General features: G+C 45.4%; 1 protein-coding gene across 1 annotated transcript in view; it reads left to right on the top strand.

Annotated features, from left to right (window-relative positions):
- taf4b (TATA-box binding protein associated factor 4b) overlaps positions 1 to 20,605 on the top strand; it is a 77,465-nt gene extending 56,860 nt beyond the window's left edge. Inside the window, exon 15 of the mRNA XM_033019494.1 lies at positions 20,034 to 20,605. Within this exon, the coding sequence (XP_032875385.1) occupies positions 20,034 to 20,192 (159 nt within the window). The 3' untranslated portion in view covers positions 20,193 to 20,605. The remainder of the gene's footprint in view (positions 1 to 20,033) is intronic.
- The last annotated feature ends 242 nt before the right edge of the window (positions 20,606 to 20,847 follow it).

The following is a 20,847-nucleotide window of genomic DNA, read 5'->3' as shown; positions in this document are numbered from 1 at the left end:
ATCTCAAGTCCCCACATTGTTCCTGTAATAGGGCAACCAGAACTGCACGCTATACTCCTAATGTGGGCTAACCAACTGACTTCAGTGCCCTGCTCAGACAGCACCCGAGGTCAGGATCGAACCCTGGTCTCTGGCACAGTGAGACAGCGGTTCTACCAGCTGCACCACCGTGCCACCCTTTTTGCGGCTGCGTTTGACTAGTATCTCTTGGAACCGTCCTTTGAAATCAAATTAATTTTTAAGATCAAGCATCTTAAATGAGATGAGTAGATTAACAAACAAAATGGAAGTGAGGTTCCTTCTGTGTTATTGAAACCTTTCATTGCATATGTTTTTTTGCCTTGTGTTCCACTTGCAATCTATTTCTGACCAATTTTTGTATAGCTCTTTGCTAAAAATAACGATTGGTGTACCTATAACTTTTTTGAAAAAAAGTATTTTGAGCTAATATTGCAGCTGGAATGTGTGACCTGATTTTCTTTTCTCGTACATTTGCCGTCTTTCTTGGCTGTTCAAATAACCATAGGTTCATTTTGTGTGGAGGTAGATTTAACAGCAGCCGCTGCTTCAGAGGAAGGATGGATCTGGTAGTCATTTAGTCCATTCCTTGCACAGGTGAAATGTAAGACTCAACATGGACTGACTTCAAGTCAACCTCATGGCTTTTCCCAAGTACAATTATTGTTTTTAAAAAGAAAACCCCATTCCGCCTCGTCAGGTGACTGAATGGGAGTCGGTGAGAAACATTCTACACTGTTGCAATTTGGGATCAATCTTGCTCGTCCCACCTGGTTTAATAGTACGACTCGCAAATCCTTCAGTACTGGCTTTCTGCTACTTCATCCAGAGAGACACTGGGTACCTTACATAGAGTAATACAGCGTGGAAACAGGCCCTTCGGCCTAACTTGCACATAATGACCAACATGCCCCATTTACACTAGTTACCTGCCCATGTTTGGCCCATATCTATCTAACCTGCTGCCTTGCTCTCTGAGACTGACCCTCTGCTCATTTTGTAGTACCTGTACCTATTGATCATTAATCTGAAGTCTCTGGCACGCACTCTCTGGCGTTGTCTCTCTTTATTCTGAGATGAACATACAGCTAGGACATGTTGGCTGGTGTGGGCATGTTGGGCCGCAGGGCCTGTTTCCATGCTATGTGACTCTATGACCAGCCATCACTGTGAATCTAAGAGTAGGTGGGTGGACTACCTTGATCTGTAGTATAAACTAGCCCCAAATTCCCGGGACCTATTGCAGGATCTAGGAATGTAAGCAGGTGAGTGCGCATCGACTGAAGTACTGTGAGTGCATGCTGGAAGTAAAATTAACCCATGGTCATTTTTATGGAAATTGGAACAGAAACGGATGCAAATTAATCAATAGCTAACCGGTATCAGTCGAGAGAGAGAGGGAGCAGGCCAGAGGATGCAGCCCAGACCATTGCACAATCTAACCTCCCTTCCATCAACTCCATCTACATCTCACACTGCCTCGGCAAAGCTACCAGCTTAATCAAGGAATAGTCTCACCCCTCTCTTCTCCCCTCTCCCGTCAGGCAAAGGTACAATGTGTGACAACGCACCCCTCCACATTCAGGGACAGTTTCTTCCCTGCTGTTATCAGGCAACTGAACCAACCTACCACCAGCTAGAGAGCGGCCCTGAACTACCGTGTGCCTCATCGGAGACCCACGGTCTATTTTTAATCGGACTGTACTGGACTTTATCTTGCACTATATCTTCCCTTTACCCTGTATTTGTACACTACGGACGACTCGATTGTAATCATGTATAGTCTTACCACTGACTGAATAACACGCAACATAAAAGCTTTTCACTGTACCTCGGTACAGGCGACAAAAACTAACCTAAACCCACCACCCTTGTTGTAAAAAAAAAACTTGCCCTGCAGATTTCATTTACATTCTGCCCCTCTCACCTGAAAGCTATGCTCTTGAGTCCTTGACTTTTCCACCCCCAAAAAAAAAGTTTTGATCTGCCAAAGCAATTTTGTGTCAAGTTCATGGGGAGACCAGGAGATTCCTGGAGAATTTTCAAATGCTGGTTTTGAAAACTGGGCTGCTTTCTTATAATCTACCTGGTAGTGTCAGTCTTGATCTAACCTTAGGGGTGCAATATTGTTAGATTTCAACCCCACAGCTGTGATATCTAGTGTGAATTATCAATGCTAAAATGATTTTGCTTCAGATATCATCCCTGCGGTGCCGTCGTGAATTTAGGGGGGAAAGTTTCACGCTGCAAATCACTTTGTCTCATTTCTTTCCTCTACCCTCCCCCTAACCTCGAGTTGCAATCAATGCCAAAACCTCTGCAAAATCTCTCCATTGTGAAAGAGTTAATCGAGAAGCCATTAACTGCTTTCGCTGGAGGCCTGTTCCACATTTCTACCGCTCTGTGGGAAAAATATTTTTTTTCTAATCTCTTCTCTTGCCCAAGGCCAACTAATTTTATATTCGTCCTCTAGTTCTGTGCGCTTAGTCCAAATTAAATAACCTGCTTACATCTACATTATCTGTGCCTCTCAGCATCCAAAAGGACCTCGATCATCTTGCCTCCACCCCCACAACCCCTCTAGCCTTTTCCAAATCCAAAGGGAAAACATTTAGTTCCACTGGTCCTTTTTCTTTCCATTTAAAATGGAGCCTAAATCTTGGAATAATTTTTACCGTGCATGGCGTTGGGAGAACGGTGCTATTGAAAACAAGGTTGCTCTGAAGTGATTGCTATTCAGCATTACATAGGTCCTTGAGGTTAGAATAACTTGCTTTCAAATGAACCCTCATCCCAGCTGCCTTTCTTAATGGTCATAAGAAGGGTCTCGACCCGAAACGTCACCCATTTCTCCCCAGAGATGCTGCCTGACCCGCCGAGTTACTCCAGCATTTTGTGTCTACCTTTCTTAATGGGTTTGTGTTGAAGAGAGAGTTTCACAGATGTGAGAGGGGAAAGATTTAATAGGAACCTGAGGTTAACCTTTTCACACAGAGGTGGTTGGTGTATGGAACGAGCTGCCGGAGGAGGTAGTTGAGGCAGGTGCCATACAGCATTTAAGTCATTTGGACAGGTACATGGATAGGAAATGTTTAGAGGAATATGGGAGAAACGCAGGCAGGTGGGACTAGTGTAGATGGAGCATCTTGTTCAGCATGGGCAAGTTGGGCTGAAGGGCCTGTTTCTGTGCTCTGTTCAATAATTCAATCAGTATCCCATTTTTCTTTTCTATTTTTAGCAATTTAAATATCTTGTATTTTGTATACAAATTGGGTTTTCCCCATCTTGCAGTTCCAGATTTATTTCTGTTCACTAGTGAGGGTTTGGTGTTTGACCCTTATAGACTGGTATTACTTTATTGTTGTCAACTGCACTGATATTGTGAACTACTTAGATTTGCTTGTTATGCATGAGTGCAGTTATACAATACATGAGTACAACAGATAATTGCAAAAGAGAAGAAACAGTGTAGAATAGTTACAGATACACAAAGTGCCCATTTTAAAGCGGTGTGAGGGTCATGATGAGGTCACATAGATTGGGACATCAGCAATATATGTATCCCTTCGTTATCACCTCTTCCCTAGCCTACAATGGGCCATTATGGGTTCCACCCTTCCTTGGTCATCTGTTACCGGCCCTGATTTGTTCTGGCCTTTTCCTGCCTCCAGTCCCCTCCCCTCTACTTTCAGTCTGAAGAAGGGTTCCGACCCGAAACGTCACCCATCTTTTTTCTCCAGAGATGCTCCCTGACCCGCTGAGTTACTCCAGCACTTTGTGTCAGTTTTCTGGTGATCTAAGTTTTTGTTTAGCTTATCGTCATGTGTACTGAGGTACAGTGAAAAGCTTTTTGTTGCGTGTTATGCAGTCAGTGGAAAGACTGTACAGATGCTCCTTGACTTACGATATTTCGACTTTACGATGGTGCAAAAGCGAAACACATTCAGTAAAAAGTGTACTTCGAATTTTGAATTTTGATCTTATCGATGAACCAGGCGTGCAACTGATGCACGGAAAGTGACAGGACATCAACCAAGTCACCAAGTCCGGGGCAATTTCTTGACCGACTTGGCCGTGGCTGGGTGAACGATGAGTTGTCATTGGTGCTGGACTGCACGCAAAGCCCAGCCGGTGGGCCAGCTGAGGAGTTTTAGCCCGGGCGCTGGACTTTGTGCGTGATGTCGCATCCAAAGTCCGGCGCCTGGGCCAAAACTCCTCAGCTGGACTGCCGGCTGGGCTTTGTGTTCTGCTACACGCGAAGTCCAGCACCCCATCCAACTCATGAACTGATGATTGGCCAGGAGAAGGAGGGGTGGTGGTGTCGGCGGTAAGCGAAGGTCTGAAGGTCGGACAGCTGGCTGGGCTGCCGACTGACGGGGTCACGGGCGAGGTGCTGCTGCTGCACTCCATGGGCTGCACTACTTCGGGACGGGTGAGGCGAGGCCGGACGCGGCGTTCCGACCCGACAGTCCCCTCGACATGAGTCCGCCTTCCGACCGAGCAGTGTGTATGGGTGAAGCATTGCTGCCCCCCCGCAGTGCAAGGCCGGGAAAGAGGGAAAGAACGGGGGAAGAGGGGAAAGCGGTTAGAAACTGTACAGTCAAAACTTGATAACTTCCTGAAGAACACCATGCCTGCTAAACAATCAACAAGTGTTGATGCCCCAGTGCCTTCTCCCACTATTCTCCAGCCTTATCAGAAGAGAGAGAGAGAGAGAATGTATTCGGTAGGTTAGGTGTATTAAATGCATTTTCGACACGATATTTTCGATTTACGATGGCTACAGATACAGGATAAAGGTTAACGTTTAGTGCAAGATGAAGTCCAGTAAAGTCCAATTCAAGATAGTGTGAGGGTCTTCCATGAGATAGATGGTAGGTCATGAGTGCCCTCTAGTTGGTGATAGGATGGTTCTGTTGCCTGATCTTCTTATCGAGTCCACACACAAGATTCAAAGTTGTTCAGCCAGAGCTGCATACAGTGGTGTCTGTCATGTCGCTTCTTGTGCATGGTGGTGGAAAGATTGGTGGAAACAGGGCAGCGACTTGAACGTTCTTTCCTTGACCCCTGTTGCTGGAAAGAAAGTGTCACCTAATCTGGAGGGGTGTGTTTTCACACTTCTGCACCTCTTGCCTGATGTGCGGAGCAGTGTTTTTTTACAGAGAATGGTGGGTGCCTGGAACGCGTTGCCACGGGTGGTGGTGGAGGCAGATATGACAGTGGTGTTTCAGAGGCTTTTAGATAGGCACATGGATATGGAGGGATATGGACAATATGCAGGCAGAGGAGATTAATGTTTGGCACAGACACTATGGGCCAAAGGGCCTGTTCCTTTGCTGTTCCATGTTTAACCAGTTTTACAAATGGTGTTAAGCCAAATGGTGTTGAACTATCCTACACACACTAGGAACAATTTACAATTATACCAAGCCCGCACGTCTTTGGAGTGTGGGAGGAATCCGAAGATCACAGAAAAAACCCGCGCAGGTCAAGGGGAGAACGTAGAAACTCTGTGCAGGCAGCACCAGTAGTCCGAATGGAACCGGGTCTCTGGCGCTGTAAGGCAGCAGCTCTACTGCTGCGCCACCCTAATGTGCTGAAGGAAAAGAGGTCTAAAATATCAAACATTGAAACAAATGATGTGGCCACATTGAGATATACTCTGGTTACTTTCCCTCTTCCTGCTCAAGGGCAGTTCACTTACCTCTTACAAGTGAGTGAATAGTCCAGATATAAGCACAGTGGTAAAGCTGCTGCCTCACAGTGCCAGACCCGGATTTGATCCTGACCTCAGGTGCTGTCTGTGCAGTTTGTTTGTTCGTTCTCCCCTGTGATCACGTGTGTTTTCTTCGGGATGTTTTCTTCCACATCCCAAAGACATGCAGGTTTGTCAGTTATTTGTCTTCTATCAATTGCCTCTGGAGTAGGAAGTTGATAAGAAGGTGGGACAACATAGATCTAGTGTGAACGGGTGATCGACGGTTGGCATGGACTCGGTGGGCCGAAGGGCCTTGTTTGCATGCTGCATCTGTGAACTGAACCCAAAAGGTTTTCATTCCTATTTGGTTATTTGCAACCTATAATACAATGATCGTGGGCACATTCCATGAGGTCGGTCTACCTTTGATATTCAATAAGAGCAAATTACTGCAACTTTCCCTGCAGTGTACTAAGGTTTTTTAATAAATTTGTTGGCAATCAGGCTTGGTGATAAATCATGTATTTAATAACCAACAGGTGAACATTAACAAAAACAAAATAGTTTGCTATTTGGTTCTTTACTTCCTTGTGGGAAATGTACTTGTTCTTAACACAATATTAAAATCTAAATCTAAAGTAATAAAGTATTTACTGCACTAAGTTGCTGTATACTATACTAGTAACAAGAAGTTACAGGCTTATATATAAACATGTATAAACAGTAGTGCAATGGTAGAATTGCTGCCTTACAGAGCCAGAGTTTGATCCTGACCTCAAGTGCTGTCGGTGTGGAGTTTGCATGATGTGTAATTAATGTAATTATGTAGCCAGTATTGGTGAACTAATAAGAACAAGGGCTGAACAATCTTTATTCAATCCTGTCGACGTATTCTTCTCATTCTGTTCCCTTCCTTTTCCTTCGAATAGTGAAAGGCCTGGGTGGAGTGGATGTGGAGAGGATGTTTCCAATAGTGGGAGAGTCTAGGACTAGAAGCCAAAGTTTCAGAATAAAAGGGATGTACCTTAAGAAATGAAATGAAAATGAATTAGTTTAGTCAGAGGTTGTTGAATCTGTGCGGTTCATTGCCACAGATGGCTGTGGAGACAGTCAATGGATACTTTTCAAGGCAGAGGTTGATAGATTCTAGATTAATACGGGTATCGGGTTATGGGGCGAAGGCAGGGGAATGGGGTTGAGAGGGAAAGATAGATTGAATGGTGGAGTATACTCAGTGGGCCAAATCGCCTAATTCTGTTGATTGTAATTATGATTTACAAATAATCATTAGTATTCCCGTTGTCTGCACTTTGTAACGTGAGTTTGACCTGTAGGCTGTGGGTAAATACTAGTAACTTTGTCTTGCATCTTTTGTAGCTTGCTGTCATGCCAACAAAAGACCTTGAACAGGACTGTCTTTGTTAGTCAAGGGCTAGGTCCTGAAAGTTGGCAGTGGAATGTGTTCTAGTAACATAATATTCAGTTGCCGCTGTTGAGTTTCATTTGTCGTTGCTACAATCCTCCCACGTTCGATCAGCAAAAATAGCTAGACAGGGTTAGTCTCTAGACTGAAGATAGCGGTCAGGTGATATGGGGAGAAGGCAGGAACCATGGATGGGGATGATCAGCCATGATCACATTGAATGGCGGTGTTGGCTCGAAGGGCCGAATGGCCTACTCCTGCACCTATTGCCTATTGTCTAAGACTATTCCAGTCAACAACTATCCCTTTTCAATGAAGAAAAGTTTCCCAAGGCATGCTTTGACACAAGGAAATCTGTAACCAAAAGCAAGGAAAAGAGTATAAAACCATGAGGGAAATTGATGGGATGAATGCACAATCTTTTACCCAGGATATAGGAATCAAGAACCAAAGGGCATAGGTTTGTGAGGGGAAAGATTTAATAGGTATCTGAGGGGCAAATTTTTCAGAGGTTGCTGGATATATGGAACGAGCTGCCGGAGGAGGTAGTTGAGGCAGGTACAATAACAACATTTAAAAGATTTTTGGACATTTGAATGAATAGGAAAGGTTTAGAGGGGCATGGGCCAAATACAGGCAAATAGGACTAGCTTAAATAGGGTATCTCGATATTTATATATTTATTTATTGTCACACATGCAATTAAACATTACTTGGAGAAATTCATTTTGTATATAATGCCAGCACTGCCATGTTTGACGCCATTTCATCAAGTTCCCAGTCCCAGCCTGGCCAAGCACAGCCATGGTGTCCTCCGCCGCTGTAGGCCACGTCCGGTCCACATGCCCAGCCTTGGAGCTGCGCCCTGTCCAGCCAAGCTCCTGCCGTGTCAGGGCTTCCAGTGGTCCACTCCACCGTCGAGGCACTGCACTCCCTCCCACAGCCTGTCCGATCATCGGCCCTCCGTCTGACTCCCTCCACTCTGGGAGGGCGAGCCGGGCCTCCTGGCTCCTCATGGGCGAGTCCCAGGTCCACGGCGGGCAGGTCGGACCTACCGGGCAGGTTGCGGTCTCCGGGCGGAAGCTCCTAGGGATACTCTGTCGAGGTATAGCAGGATCCCTCTGTCCTTTCCTGTAGCCGCCACTCTCTCTGCCCCCATCTTGGGCAGTATTGACGAGTTGGGCTGAACTATCTGTTTCTGTGCTGTGTGACTGACAGGGGAAAAGGTTTTAAGTCATTAAAGATAATTTTCCACAACTTGTGTGTTTCAGCTAGTAAATTCCCAATGCCAATGATGGACTGATCATGGTCTGCACCGACCAGCGATCCCCATGCAGTTGCACTTTCCTACACTAGGGACAATTTTTTTTTTGTTTACAATTATATTGAATCCAATTAACCGGCAAACATGTATGTCTTTGGAACATGGGAGGAAACCGGAGCACCCGGAGTAAACCCACGCGGTCACAGAGAGAACATACAAACTGCGTACAGACAGCGCCCGCAGCCGGAATCAAACCCGGGTCTCTGGTGCTGTGAGGCAGCAACTCTACTGCTGCACCACCGTTCCAATCTAATTGGCAGAACAAGCTCAAGGGGCTGAATGTCTGTCCGTCTCCTATTCCCATGTTCCTGATAAGTAATTATCTCAAATTCTGATAAGGAGAATGTCGAATTGAGGTTGTCTCTGTGGCATTGATTTGTCCTTTTATATTTCTTGTGTGGAGTTCAGTGCACTCCTTGAGCTGTCAGCGCTCTCCACTTTGTCACCATGGTTTTGAAGTTCTTGATAGATCTGTAACACTGAAATACCAATTTACATGACAGTGAAGCTAACCAGTTTAAAAGTCGATTGAAACTTGTATTTACAGTGTGTGTTTTTAATTGGATTTGCAGTAAAGAGGTAAAACGTGCAGACAAAATGTTAACTCCTACTCTATACTTGAGTAGTGATTATAGACATAGAACAGTACAACATGGTACGGTGGCACAACTGGTATGGGCACCGCCTCAGTGCCGGAGACCCAGGTTCAATCCTGACCTTAGGTGCTGATCTTCTGTGTAGAGTTTGTTTGTTCTCCCACTCACTTGAGTTTAGTTTATTGTTAAGCCTACCGAGATACAGATTTAGTTGCTTACTAACCAGTCGGCGGAAAGACAGTACATGATTACAAAGTAGCTATCCACAGTGTACAGATGCATGATGAATGAATAATGTGAATAACGTTAAGTGCAAGGTAAAGTCCGGTCAAAGATAGTCCGAGCATCTCCAATGAGGTAGATAGTAGGTCAGGACTGCTCTCTAGTTGGTGATAGGATGGTTCAGTTGCCTGATAACAGCTGGAAAAAAACTGACCCTGAATCTGGAGGTGCCCCTAGTGTGTACGGAGTGGATGAGAAAGTGGGATAACATAGAACTTGCATGCATGGGTGATAGATGGTCGGCATGGACTCGGTGGGCCGAAGGGCTTGTTTCCGTGCTGAATCTCTAAACTGATTATCACTCTGTCATCTGTGGCAGCTGGCAGTACACATCTGCCAATAAACTGGGGCATTGGCCAACACCTTAAGCACCACCGTCAGTCCATTTATAGTCATGTAGTGTGGAAACAGACTCTTCGGCTCAAATTGCCATGCCGACCAACATTCCCCATCTACACTTGTCCTGTCTGCGTTTGGCCTAGATCCCTCTAAAGCTATTCTATGTACCTGTCTAAATGTTTCTAAAACATTGCGATAGTACTGGCCTCAACTACCTACTCCGTCAGCTTGTTCCATACACCCATCACCAACCTCTCGGATTCCTATTAAATCTTTCCCCCCTCAGCTTAAACCTATGTCCTCGGGTTCTCTATTCCCTTAATCTGGGCAGGAGACTGTGTGCGTATACCCAATCTATTCCTCTCGTGATTTTGTACACCTCTATAAGATCACCCCTCATCCTCCTGTACTCCAAGAATAGAGTCCTAACTTGCTGAACCTCTCCCTGTAGCTTAGGTCCTTGGGTCCTGGCAACATCCTCGTAAATCTCTGCTTGACAACATCTCTCCTATAACATGGTTCCCAGAAGGAAAGTAATACTCTACAACGTCATACAACTGCAACATGACCTCCCAATCTCTGTACTCTTCCGTTGATTGTCTTCTGGCAAAGGCTTGCCTGCACCAGAGGAGAAGTCAAGTCAAGTCAAGTCACATTTATTTATATAGCACATTGGCCAAAGTGCTTTACATTTGTTATAAGAATAGCACAACAAAACAGACGACATACATATATACATGTAGCCCTCACTCAGAGGATGTCAGGAAAGGCTTGGGAGTATAGATAAGTCTTTAGTCTTGACTTAAAAGAGTCGATGGAGGGGGCGGTTCTGATGAGAAAGGGGATGCTGTTCCACAGCCTTGGGGCTGCAACCGCAAAGGCGCGGTCGCCCCTGAGCTTATGCCTAGACCGTGGGATATTCAGCAACCCCAAGTCAGCCGATCTGAGGGGCCTGGAGGTGGAGTGGTGGGTGAGAATACTTTTTATGTAGGTGGGGGCAAGCCCATTGAGGGCTTTGTAGACATGTAGAGAATACAAACTGCGTGTGAGTGATTCCTCGCTGTGAATTGGAATATCTCTACGCTCTCCTGCCCACGTTCCCTGAAGCCGTCAGTTTGAATGTAATTAGACATTGGCCTGTACATAGTAATTTTTGATAATCTTTAATCCCTGCGCATTAAATGTTGGTTATTAATTTGTTTAATCCTTGCACAATTTGGTAAATTATGCCCCATCATTTTGTTGAAACGATGTTTAGAGCAACAATAGCTGTGGAAGTACAAAGATAGATTGATGTAAACTGCACCTGGCAGGAAGATGCAGGGCTGCCAACATTGGGTGAGAGTTCGGAGTGAGAAATTGTGAGAGACCAAGCCCGGGGGAGTGTAGAGACATGTTCCCCACCCCTCCCATAGTACAAAGCTTTTTCATTTTTCAGCTTGAAATTGTGCAATATGTTGCATACTGTAGCGAGTCTTTTAACATACTTGAATGCAATATTTATGCTTTAAATTGGATTAGCTATGAATAAGGTTAGGCTAAATTACATTCCTAATTACATTCCACAGGCTCTGATCAACAGGTGCAGCACATGAACTTAGTGTATGCATGTATGGAAATCAGATTATAATCAAGCACTTGGCCCATGTTGACCAACCTGGGTCTCACTGCACACCTGGTACTACTCCTGACCCTGACTCCAGTTGCATACCTTCTCTCATTCCTGACCCAGAGTCCAGCCTTACACCTGGCTCCCTATTCTACCCTGATCATAGCTGCTTACCTGCTTAGGTTCCCAGTGCTGAACACTCCCATTGTCCCAGCTTTGACTGCACACTTAGTACTATTCCAGACCTTGACTCTGGGTGCACACTTGTCCTTGCTCCTAGCCCCTCTGCACTGACAATATATCTGGCCCTCACATAAAGCCCCATATCTGACCCCCTGGACTTAACCTATTACGTTCAAGTCCACAGGTGCTTATCTAATGCGGTAATTTTTAATGGGGCACTTCACGAAACAAATTTTGTATAACAAAATTTGCTACATCCATTGGCTTCCTTGTTATCTAACATGCTAGTTACTTTGTCAAAGAAGTCATCAGTTGGTTGAACACAATTTCTCATCCATAAAATTTTACTCACTCAGCTGTAAAAGTATTCTGTTACCATTTCCTTCATTTTCCTAACAAACTGTCCTGAAGTAATTTTCACCCCCAATATTTTCAGTATTTTGCTGTCTTCCTCTCAACTGGGACTTTTCCGAAATGTAAAGTCCAATAACAATATATATTTAAGCAATAATATTCTATTTAATGTGATCTTGAGGGCACATAATATTTTCTGTGGTATTCATAACACAACAATGATAAAAAGATCTTTCTTTTGATTGCACCTACCAACATGCATACATTATTATATTACAGTTAATATGTACCGAGGGCAAATTTTTGTTCCAATGCTTCCCATTCCCAATGACTTTTTGAAATTTAATGTATTAAAATCATGTTTTAGTGCATTGTAAAAGTTTGATTTCAATGTTTTTTGTTTGAAGTATTTTCAAGCGGTAACTTTTTAAAGGGTAACTTTTTCCACACAAAGGGTGGTGGGTGTCTGGAACAAGCTGCCAGAGGAGGTCGTTGAGGCAGGGACTATCCCAACATTTAAGAAACAGTTAGACTGATACATGGATAGGACAGGTTTGGGGGAATATGGACCAGGAGCAGGTAGTGTAGCTGGGACATGTTGGCGGGTGTGGGCAAGTTGGGCTGAAGGGCCTGTTTTCACACTGTATCACTCTATGACTACATTATACCTCCACCATGCATGAATGCTTCAAAATCAAGTGGTCGAGTTTTATTGCCGTATACAGGCATAGAAACATAGAAAATATGTGCAGGAATAGGTCATTCGGCCCTTCAAGCCAGCTCTGCCATTCAATATGATCATGTTCTTCTAAAATCAGTACCCCTTTGCTGTTTTCCCCCCATATCCCTTGATTTTGCTGGCCCCAAGAGCTAAATGTAACTCTCTCTTGAAAATATACAGTGAACTGGCCTCCACTGCCTTTTGTTTTCCACAGATTCACAACTCTGGGTGAAGAAAGTTTGTCCTCATCTCAGTCCTAAATAGCCTACCCCTTATTCTTAAACTGTGACCCCTGGTTCTGAACTCCCACAACATCGTGAACATTTTTACTGCAGTTACAGTAAGTGAAAATCTAGCAGGCAAGCAGGATGCTTTCTCCAACCACCCCCATTTGACGACCACTATCTTCCAACGCTTCCACCCAGTGTTTGGTACCTACTTCCAGCAGCCACTGGTTGTCCTCCATGATGCACCAAGCCACAGCTGGTCCATGCTGGTCACCAGGGCAAATTCGGCACAGAGACTCTCACGGCAGCGGCGCAACGCTTCCGACGGCCCGGGACTCTTGCACTGAGGCTGCTGCCTAGCCGGAGCTGCAGCGAGCGGCTCGCCAGCCCGGCAAACACTGGTCAGCCCCCGGCTCCCCGTCCGCATGTGGCGCTGCTTCTGCTTCCATCCCTCCCTTCGCCCTGGCTCTCCAACACCCATGACCAGGTTGCTCAGAGCGCAGCAGCGCCTCGTCCAAAGCCGTCGATAGCGACAGATGCCCCCCTCGGTTCCGTGGCTCAGGTACCTCTCTCCGGCTGCTCGCCGGCCTCGCTCATGTCAGCCGCTTCCGGAATCCTTAAATTCCGACTGCCGCCGGGAGCAGGACACGGCCTTACTTGGTGCGTTGGGCGAAACTCATTCACTGCCCGGTCCGTGTCTTTCAATGTAAATTTGCATGGGGACATGGATTGGAGGTGTGTGACGGTTCGGTCAAGTGAGAATAACAGAGAATAAGAATGCTGCTGTCTTGTCAACAGACGCGCACACACAAGCAGTTGATATCTATCTATATACTTTTAAAAGATTGTGTGAGTGTGTCAGTCAGTCAGACGTTTTCCCTCCAAAACCAGATGCAAAGCTCACTTTAATAAAAAATAAATAAAAAATCGCCGCTTGCCAGCTGCTGAAGTCACAATGCCCACCAATCAAGGCCCACCTGCCTCCTGTCTCCCCCCCCCCCCCCCCCCGCAGCCAGCTGCTGTCAACGCGAATACGCAGTTTTTCACGAGGTAAGCTCGCCCACCACCCCCCCCCCCCCCCCCCACCCCCCCCCCCTTCTTCAAAAGGCGCAGAAAGATCGAGAAAGTTCTGTAGAACAAAGATTCTACAGCTCAGCTATAGGATCTTTGTTCTGCAGATCTCGGGGCAGCGGCGCCTCACGCGCTGAAACTTCTCCTCGCTGTCGGCGCAGCTTGTGAGGCCCCGCCCACCCGCTTATTCCAGCTGTGGGTTTCCAGAGAGTCAGAAGCCGCTTCTGTCACCGATCGTCTGTCGTTGTCGTACCCCCCCCAACCCGGCCAGGTTCTGTCACGCTGGTGGGTGTGCTTACCTTAGCGGAAGCCACATAATGTATAGGGTAGCACTAGTATGAATGGGTGATCGATGGTATTTTATTAATATATACTGAACTTTTTTTTGTGGTTTATTATGGGTTTTACTGAATGCTGTGTTTACATATTTGGTGTACTGCTATCCAATATACTATACACAGATATACAATCAGGTCAAACTCTAGTACAATAGGTAGGACAAAGGGGACGATACAGAGTGCAGTATTTAGTCCAATGTCTGCAATGGGGTAGAGGTGAGCGGATAATACCCTAGCTTATGGAAGGACCGTTGAGAAACCTGATAATAGAGGGGAAGAAGCTGTTCTTGAGTCTGATGGTGCGCGCTTTTAAGCTTCTGTACCTTCTGCCTGAAGAAAGAAAGAGACCAGGGTTGGAAAGGCCTTTCATTAAAATAGTCATAAAATACTGGAGTAACGCAGCGGGACAGGCAGCGTCTCTGGAAGAATGGGTGAAGTTTCAGGTCGAGTCTCTTCAGTCTGAAGAAGGGTCTCGACCTAAAATGTCACCCATTCGTTCTCTTCAGAGATGCTGCCTTGTCCCGCTGAGTTACTCCAGCATTTTTTTGTCTTATCTTCAATTTAATCCAGCATCTGCAGTTCCTTCCAACACACAAGGCCTTTCATTATGTTGACTGTACCTCCAAGATAATCAAGAGTTGGAGTGGAGAGCAAGAGGTGGAAAGAGGGGATTTCAAGAGTAAAAAGTGTTTCATTGTCATATGTACCAAAAAACAGAACAATGACATTCTTTCTTGCTGCAGCATAACAGGTCTGTAAATACTTGCAGCGGGGTAGAGGTGAATGGGGTCACCCATTCCCAATCTTATGGAAGGACCGTTCAGAAGTCTGATAACAACGGGGAAGATACGAGTACAGAATATAGCATCATAGCGCATCAGTTCTAGAGACAGTAATGCACTGGGTAGACTAATGTATCATTGCTCTCCCCTTTCCCTGGGTTATTTTATTTCTGACAGAAATTATGACCGCTTTTAATGGCTGTGTTTATCCAAGCCTCTGCTTGTCAGTTCCCTGCAGTTCAGGCAGTGACTGTGAATTGGTAAAGGACAGTACTGATGTGTCACAGAGAATCCCCAATGGTTGTGTTTCATTTATAACGTTGCCCCTGGCTCTCCACTCCATCCTGCTCGTGACCTTTTCAACCCTGCGCCGACTCTTGTACAGAGTGCAGTTTCCTTATCACTGCTCTGTCGTTGGCTGTGTTACTTGTAAACTTACCCAACAGTCAAAGGTCTGGACAGAGTGGATGTGGAGAGGATGTTTCCACTGATGGGAATGTCTAGAACCAGAGGTCGTAGCTACAGATTTAGAGGGCGCTCTTTTAGAAAGGAGATGAGGAAGAATTTCTTTAGCCAGATGGTGCATATGTGGAGGCCAAGATTTTTAAGGAAGGTATTGACAGGTTCTTGATTAGTAAGGGTCTCGGGGCTCATGGGAAGAAGGCAGGAGAACAGGGTTGGGAGGGAAAGATAGATCAGCCATGATTGAATGGCAGAGTAGATTTGATGGGCTGAATAGCCTAATTCTGTTCCTATGACATGAATTTACCCCTTCCACATAAAGTGCCCTCCATAATGTTTGGGACAAAGACCCATCGTTTATTTATTTGCCTCTGCACTCTACAATTTGAGATTTGTAATAGAAAAAAATCACATGTGGTTAAAGTGTAATTCTGTGGAATTCTCTGCCTCAGAGGGCGGTGGAGGCGGGTTCTCTGGATGCTTTCAAGAGAGCTAGATAGGGCTCTTAAAAATAGCGGTCGGGATATGGGGAGAAGGCAGGAACGGGGTACTGATTGGGGATGATCAGCCATGATCACATTGAATGGCGGTACTGGCTCGAAGGGCCGAATGACCTGCTCCTGCACCTATTGTCTATTGCACATTGTCAGATTTTAATAAAGGTCATTTTTATACATTTTGGTTTCAGCATGTAGAAATTACAGCAGTGTTTATACATAGTCCCCCCCATTTCAGGGCTCCATTATGTTTGGGACACAGCAATGTCATGTAAATGAAAGTAGTCATGTTTAGTATTTGTTCCATATCTTTTGCATGCAATGACTGCTTGAAGTCTGCGATTCATGGACATCACCAGTTGCTGGGTGTCTTCTCTGGTGATGCTCTGCCAGGCCTGTATTGCAGCCATCTTTAGCTTATGCTTGTTTTGGGGGTTAGTCCCCTTCAGTTTTCTCTTCAGCATATAAAAGGCATGCTCAATTGGGTTCAGATCGGGCGATTTACTTGGCCACTCAAGAATTGAACATTTTATAGCTTTGAAAAATTCCTTTGTTGCTTTAGCAGTATGTTTGGGATCATTGTCTTGCTGTAGAATGAACCGTTGGCCAATGAGTTTTGAGGCATATGTTTGAACTTGAGCAGATGGGATGTGTCCTTACACTTCAGAATTCATTATGCTACTACCATCAGCAGTTGTATCATCAATGAAGATAAGTGAGCCAGTACCTTCAGCAGCCCAACATGCCCAGGCCATAACACCCACCACAACTGTGTTTCACAGATGAGGTGGTATGCTTTGGATCTTGGGCAGTTCCTTCTCTCCTCCATACTTTGCTCTTACCATTCGTCTGAAGAAGGGTCTCGACCCGAAACGTCACCTATTTCCTTCGCTCCATTGATGCTGCCTCACCCGCTGAGTTTCTCCAGCATTTTTGTCTACCTTCGATTTTCCAGCATCTGCAGTTCCTTCTTAAACATTAATCTTGGTCTCATCTGTCCACAAGACCTTTTTCCAGAACTGTGGTTGATCTTTTAGGTACTTCTTGGTAAACTGTATCCTGGCCATCCTATTTTTGCGGCTAACCAGTGGTTTGCATCTTGCTGTGTAGCCTCTGTATATCTGTTCATGAAGTCTTCTGCGGGCAGTGGTCATTGACAATACACACCTGACTCCTGAAGAGCATTTCTGATCTGTCGTACAGGTGTTTGGGGATTTTACTTTATTATAGAGAGAATTCTTCCATCATTAGCTGTGGAGGTCTTCCTTGGCCTGCCAGTCCCTTTGTGATTAGTAAACTCACCAGTGCTCTCTTTCTTCTTAATGATGTTCCAAACAGTTGATTTTGGTAAACCTAAGGTTTGGCTGATGTCTCTAACAGTTTTATTCTTGTTTCTCAGTCTCATAATGGCTTCTTTGACTTTCATTGGCATAACTTTGATCCTCATGTTGATAAACAGCAGTAAAAGTTTCCTAAGGTGAAGGAAAGACTGGAGGAAAGACTAGGTGCTGACAGCTCACTTATACCTGCATTAAGGAGGCAATTAAACACACCTGAGCAATTACAAACACCTGTGAAGACATGTGTCCCAAACATTATGATGCCCTGAAATGGGGGGACTATGTATAAACACAGCTGTAATTTCTACATGGTGAAACCAAAATGTATAAAAATGGCCTTTAATAAAAGGTAGACAAAAGTGCTGGAGAAACTCAGTGGGTGCAGCAGCATCTATGGAGTGAAGGAAATAGGCAACGTTTCGGGCTGAAACCCTTAATAAAATCTGACAATGTGCACTTTAACCACACATGATTTTTTTTTCTATGACAAATCTCAAATTGTGGAGTACAGAGGCAAATAAATGATGGGTCTTTGACCCAAACATTATAGAGGGCACTGTAGAATTGGACATAGATAGGTGACGTTTCGTGTCGGGACACTTCTTCAGACTGGCAGGCCACGTGGTCTGTTTTGGTGCTGTACTGCTCCATGTTCCATCTGTACCCATCTTCCACTGTGACCTCAAGCTAGTGAATGAAAGTGGTCCCACAGTGGTGCAGATGGTAGAGCTGCTGCTCTCCAGCGCCAGAGACCCAGGTCTGACCTCACCTCTGGTGCTGTCTGTGTGGAGTTTGCATGTTCTCTCTGTAACCGGTGCTCCGGTCTCCCCCCACATCCCAAAGACGTGCAGGTTTGTAGGTTAATTGGCCCTCTGTAAATTGTCCCTTGTGTGTTGGGGGTGGATGTGATAACATTTGAACTAGTGTTAATGGGCGATCGATGATCAGTGTGGACTCGGTGAGCTGAAGGTCTGCATCTCTTAAGAGTCTAGACTTTAGAGATACAACACGGAAATGGGCCTTTCGGCCACCGAGTCCATGCTGACCAGCGATCACCCCGTACACTAACACTACCCTACACACAAGGGACACTTTACAATTTTACTGAAGCCAATTGACCGACAAACCTGTATGTCTTTTGGACGTGGGAGGAAACCGGAGGACCCAGAAAAACCCCATGCGGTCACAGGGAGAACGTGCAAACTCCATATAGACAACATCCGTCGTCAGGATCGAACCTGGGTCTCTGGTGCTGATAGGTACCAACTCTACCACTGCGCCACTTTGCCTCATTTTATAAAAATAATTAACAGCTGGCTGAAGCCTACAGTTGTTTGAGACTTGATTGTAAAAATGTGATTGTATACATTTTTTAAACCTGGCCGTGTACATTCATTTCTATCTCACAATGTGTGAATCCATTCTGGGTCAGAAATGCCTGGAAGTGTTCGGGAGCGTTAGATCTGTGTAGCTTCCACCGCATGGGTCCTCTTTAGCTTTTTGAAGTTTGTTGACAGATGTCTTTAAGGAATCGATGAAAATCGAGGCTGCATCTTTCGTGGGGCACTGCTCAAAGTATTTTGTTTTGTGCCTCGCTGTTAGATGAAGCCCTGCGTGCAGTTTGATGTTTCAACCCAAGGAATTGCTGCTTTTGCAGTTTTGAGCAGGAAAAACAGCTTAAATTGCAACCTTTTATGTGAAGTTCTTAAACATGCAACTAAATGGTATCTGGATGTGGGGGGGGGGGGGGGGAGGGGGGGGGGGTGGAAGTGTTTACCCAAGTATCACGGCCTCTTTTTTCTCCCCTCATTGGTTTAGTTTAGAGATACAACGGGGAAAAAGGCCATTTGACCCACCAAATCCACGTGGGCGAACAATCACCCACTCTCTCTGGTTCTACGTTATCCCACTGTCTCATCCTCGTCTTTGGGATGTGGTCTGTAAACTGGAGCTCTTGGAGCAAATCCACACAGTCACAGGGAGAACATGCAAACTCCAGACACAGACAGCACTCGAGGTCAGGATCGAACCAAGGTCTCTGGCGCTGTGAGGCAGCAACTCGACCCACTGCACCACGGCTCGAGGCTAGTAGATGGGGCGGGGTGAGGCTGAATTGGTTAGTACTTCAAAGATGAGTTGTTGGGGACATAATGACAATGGGTGGCCATGGAGTGAGTTGCACTCGCTGTACTACTTTAGTTCAGTTCATTGTCGCTTGTACCGAGGTACAGTGAAAAGCTTTTGGTGCATGCTAACCAGTCAGCAGAAAATCTATACATGATCAGAATCGAGGCGTCCACAGTGTACAGATACAGGATAAAGGGAGTAACTTTTAGTGCAAGATAAAGTCCGATTTAAAGTTAGTCCGAGGTTTCCAATGAGGTGGATGGCAGCTCAGGACCGCTTTCTAGTTGGTGATAGGACAGTTCATTCACCTGATAACAGCTGGGAAGAAACGATCCCTGAATTTGTAGGTGTGCGTTTTCACACTTCTGTGCCTCTTGCCAGATGGAAAAGGGAGGAGTGACCATGGTGATACTGGTCCATGATTACGCTGGTGGCCTTGCCAAGGCAGCATGGAGTTGATGGATGAGAGGTAGGTATGCGTGATGGTCTGGGCTGCGTCCACAACTCTGCTATTGCTCGCGGTCTTGGATGGACCATGAGCTGTTCCCAAACCGTGCAGCGATGTCGCGTTTCAAATTTACATTTTAGCTCGATTACTAGATCCTCCTCTCAAAACCGAAACATTTTCTTCCCCCTTTGCAGGGATTAAGCGAAGGCGGGAGCGCACTTGGTGCCACACGATCTCGACCCTTCCTGCGGCCCAGAGTAACACGCGTCAGTCTCAGGGATCTGCTGCTGTGCCTAGAGCAAGAACGAGCGGCCAGGCGCTCCCTTCTCCTGTACCGAGCCTATCTCAAATGAAGCCAGTGCCTGGGACTGCATCTGCACACAGGGCCCGGAGCAAGCTGGCCGCATGGACATTAGCAGCAAAACGGTGCGTCGCTTCCAGGCTCCAGACCCTATTGTCTTTGTTTACTATTCTGATTTTTTTAACAAAAAAAAAATCTGACGGGTACATTTTGGTTTCAGCAAGAACTGGATTCATTTGAACTTCGAGTATCACTTGTGAAAATGAATTCCCTCCAGTTCAAAGATGCCTAACTCCAGGATCTTGATGTTTTGTACATGAAAGAAAATCTCTGATCCCTATCTAAATTAGCACTCCCAATCATTTAAAAATTTGAATGGCATGCAATTTATTTTTCATTAAATACATCTGCTGTGGTATAAGTTCCTGACACAACAGGATAAATTAGAGATTTACGTGGTTAAAATAATCTGATTCTTTGTGCTGATGTCACTACCCAATTTGACAAATTCGGTATTTGTGGTAAAACGATCTGTTTCGTTTTGCTCTCTGTTTGGTTAATCTCTCATGATTTATTTAACCATTCGAGTGGCCTGTGTCATCTCTTCCGCCTCATTCAACAGCAGAAAAGCCTCTCTTTACGTGCAGCTTGTTTTTGTCTGTTCCTTTCTCAGGGACTCTCTCTCATACAACCTTGTCTTCCAAGCT

This window comes from Amblyraja radiata, chromosome 4, assembly GCF_010909765.2.
Source record: "Amblyraja radiata isolate CabotCenter1 chromosome 4, sAmbRad1.1.pri, whole genome shotgun sequence".
In the NCBI taxonomy this organism is placed as follows: Eukaryota; Metazoa; Chordata; class Chondrichthyes; order Rajiformes; family Rajidae; genus Amblyraja; species Amblyraja radiata.
The sequence above is the reverse complement of the archived record's forward strand: the minus strand, read 5'-3'. Positions and strand labels throughout refer to the sequence as shown.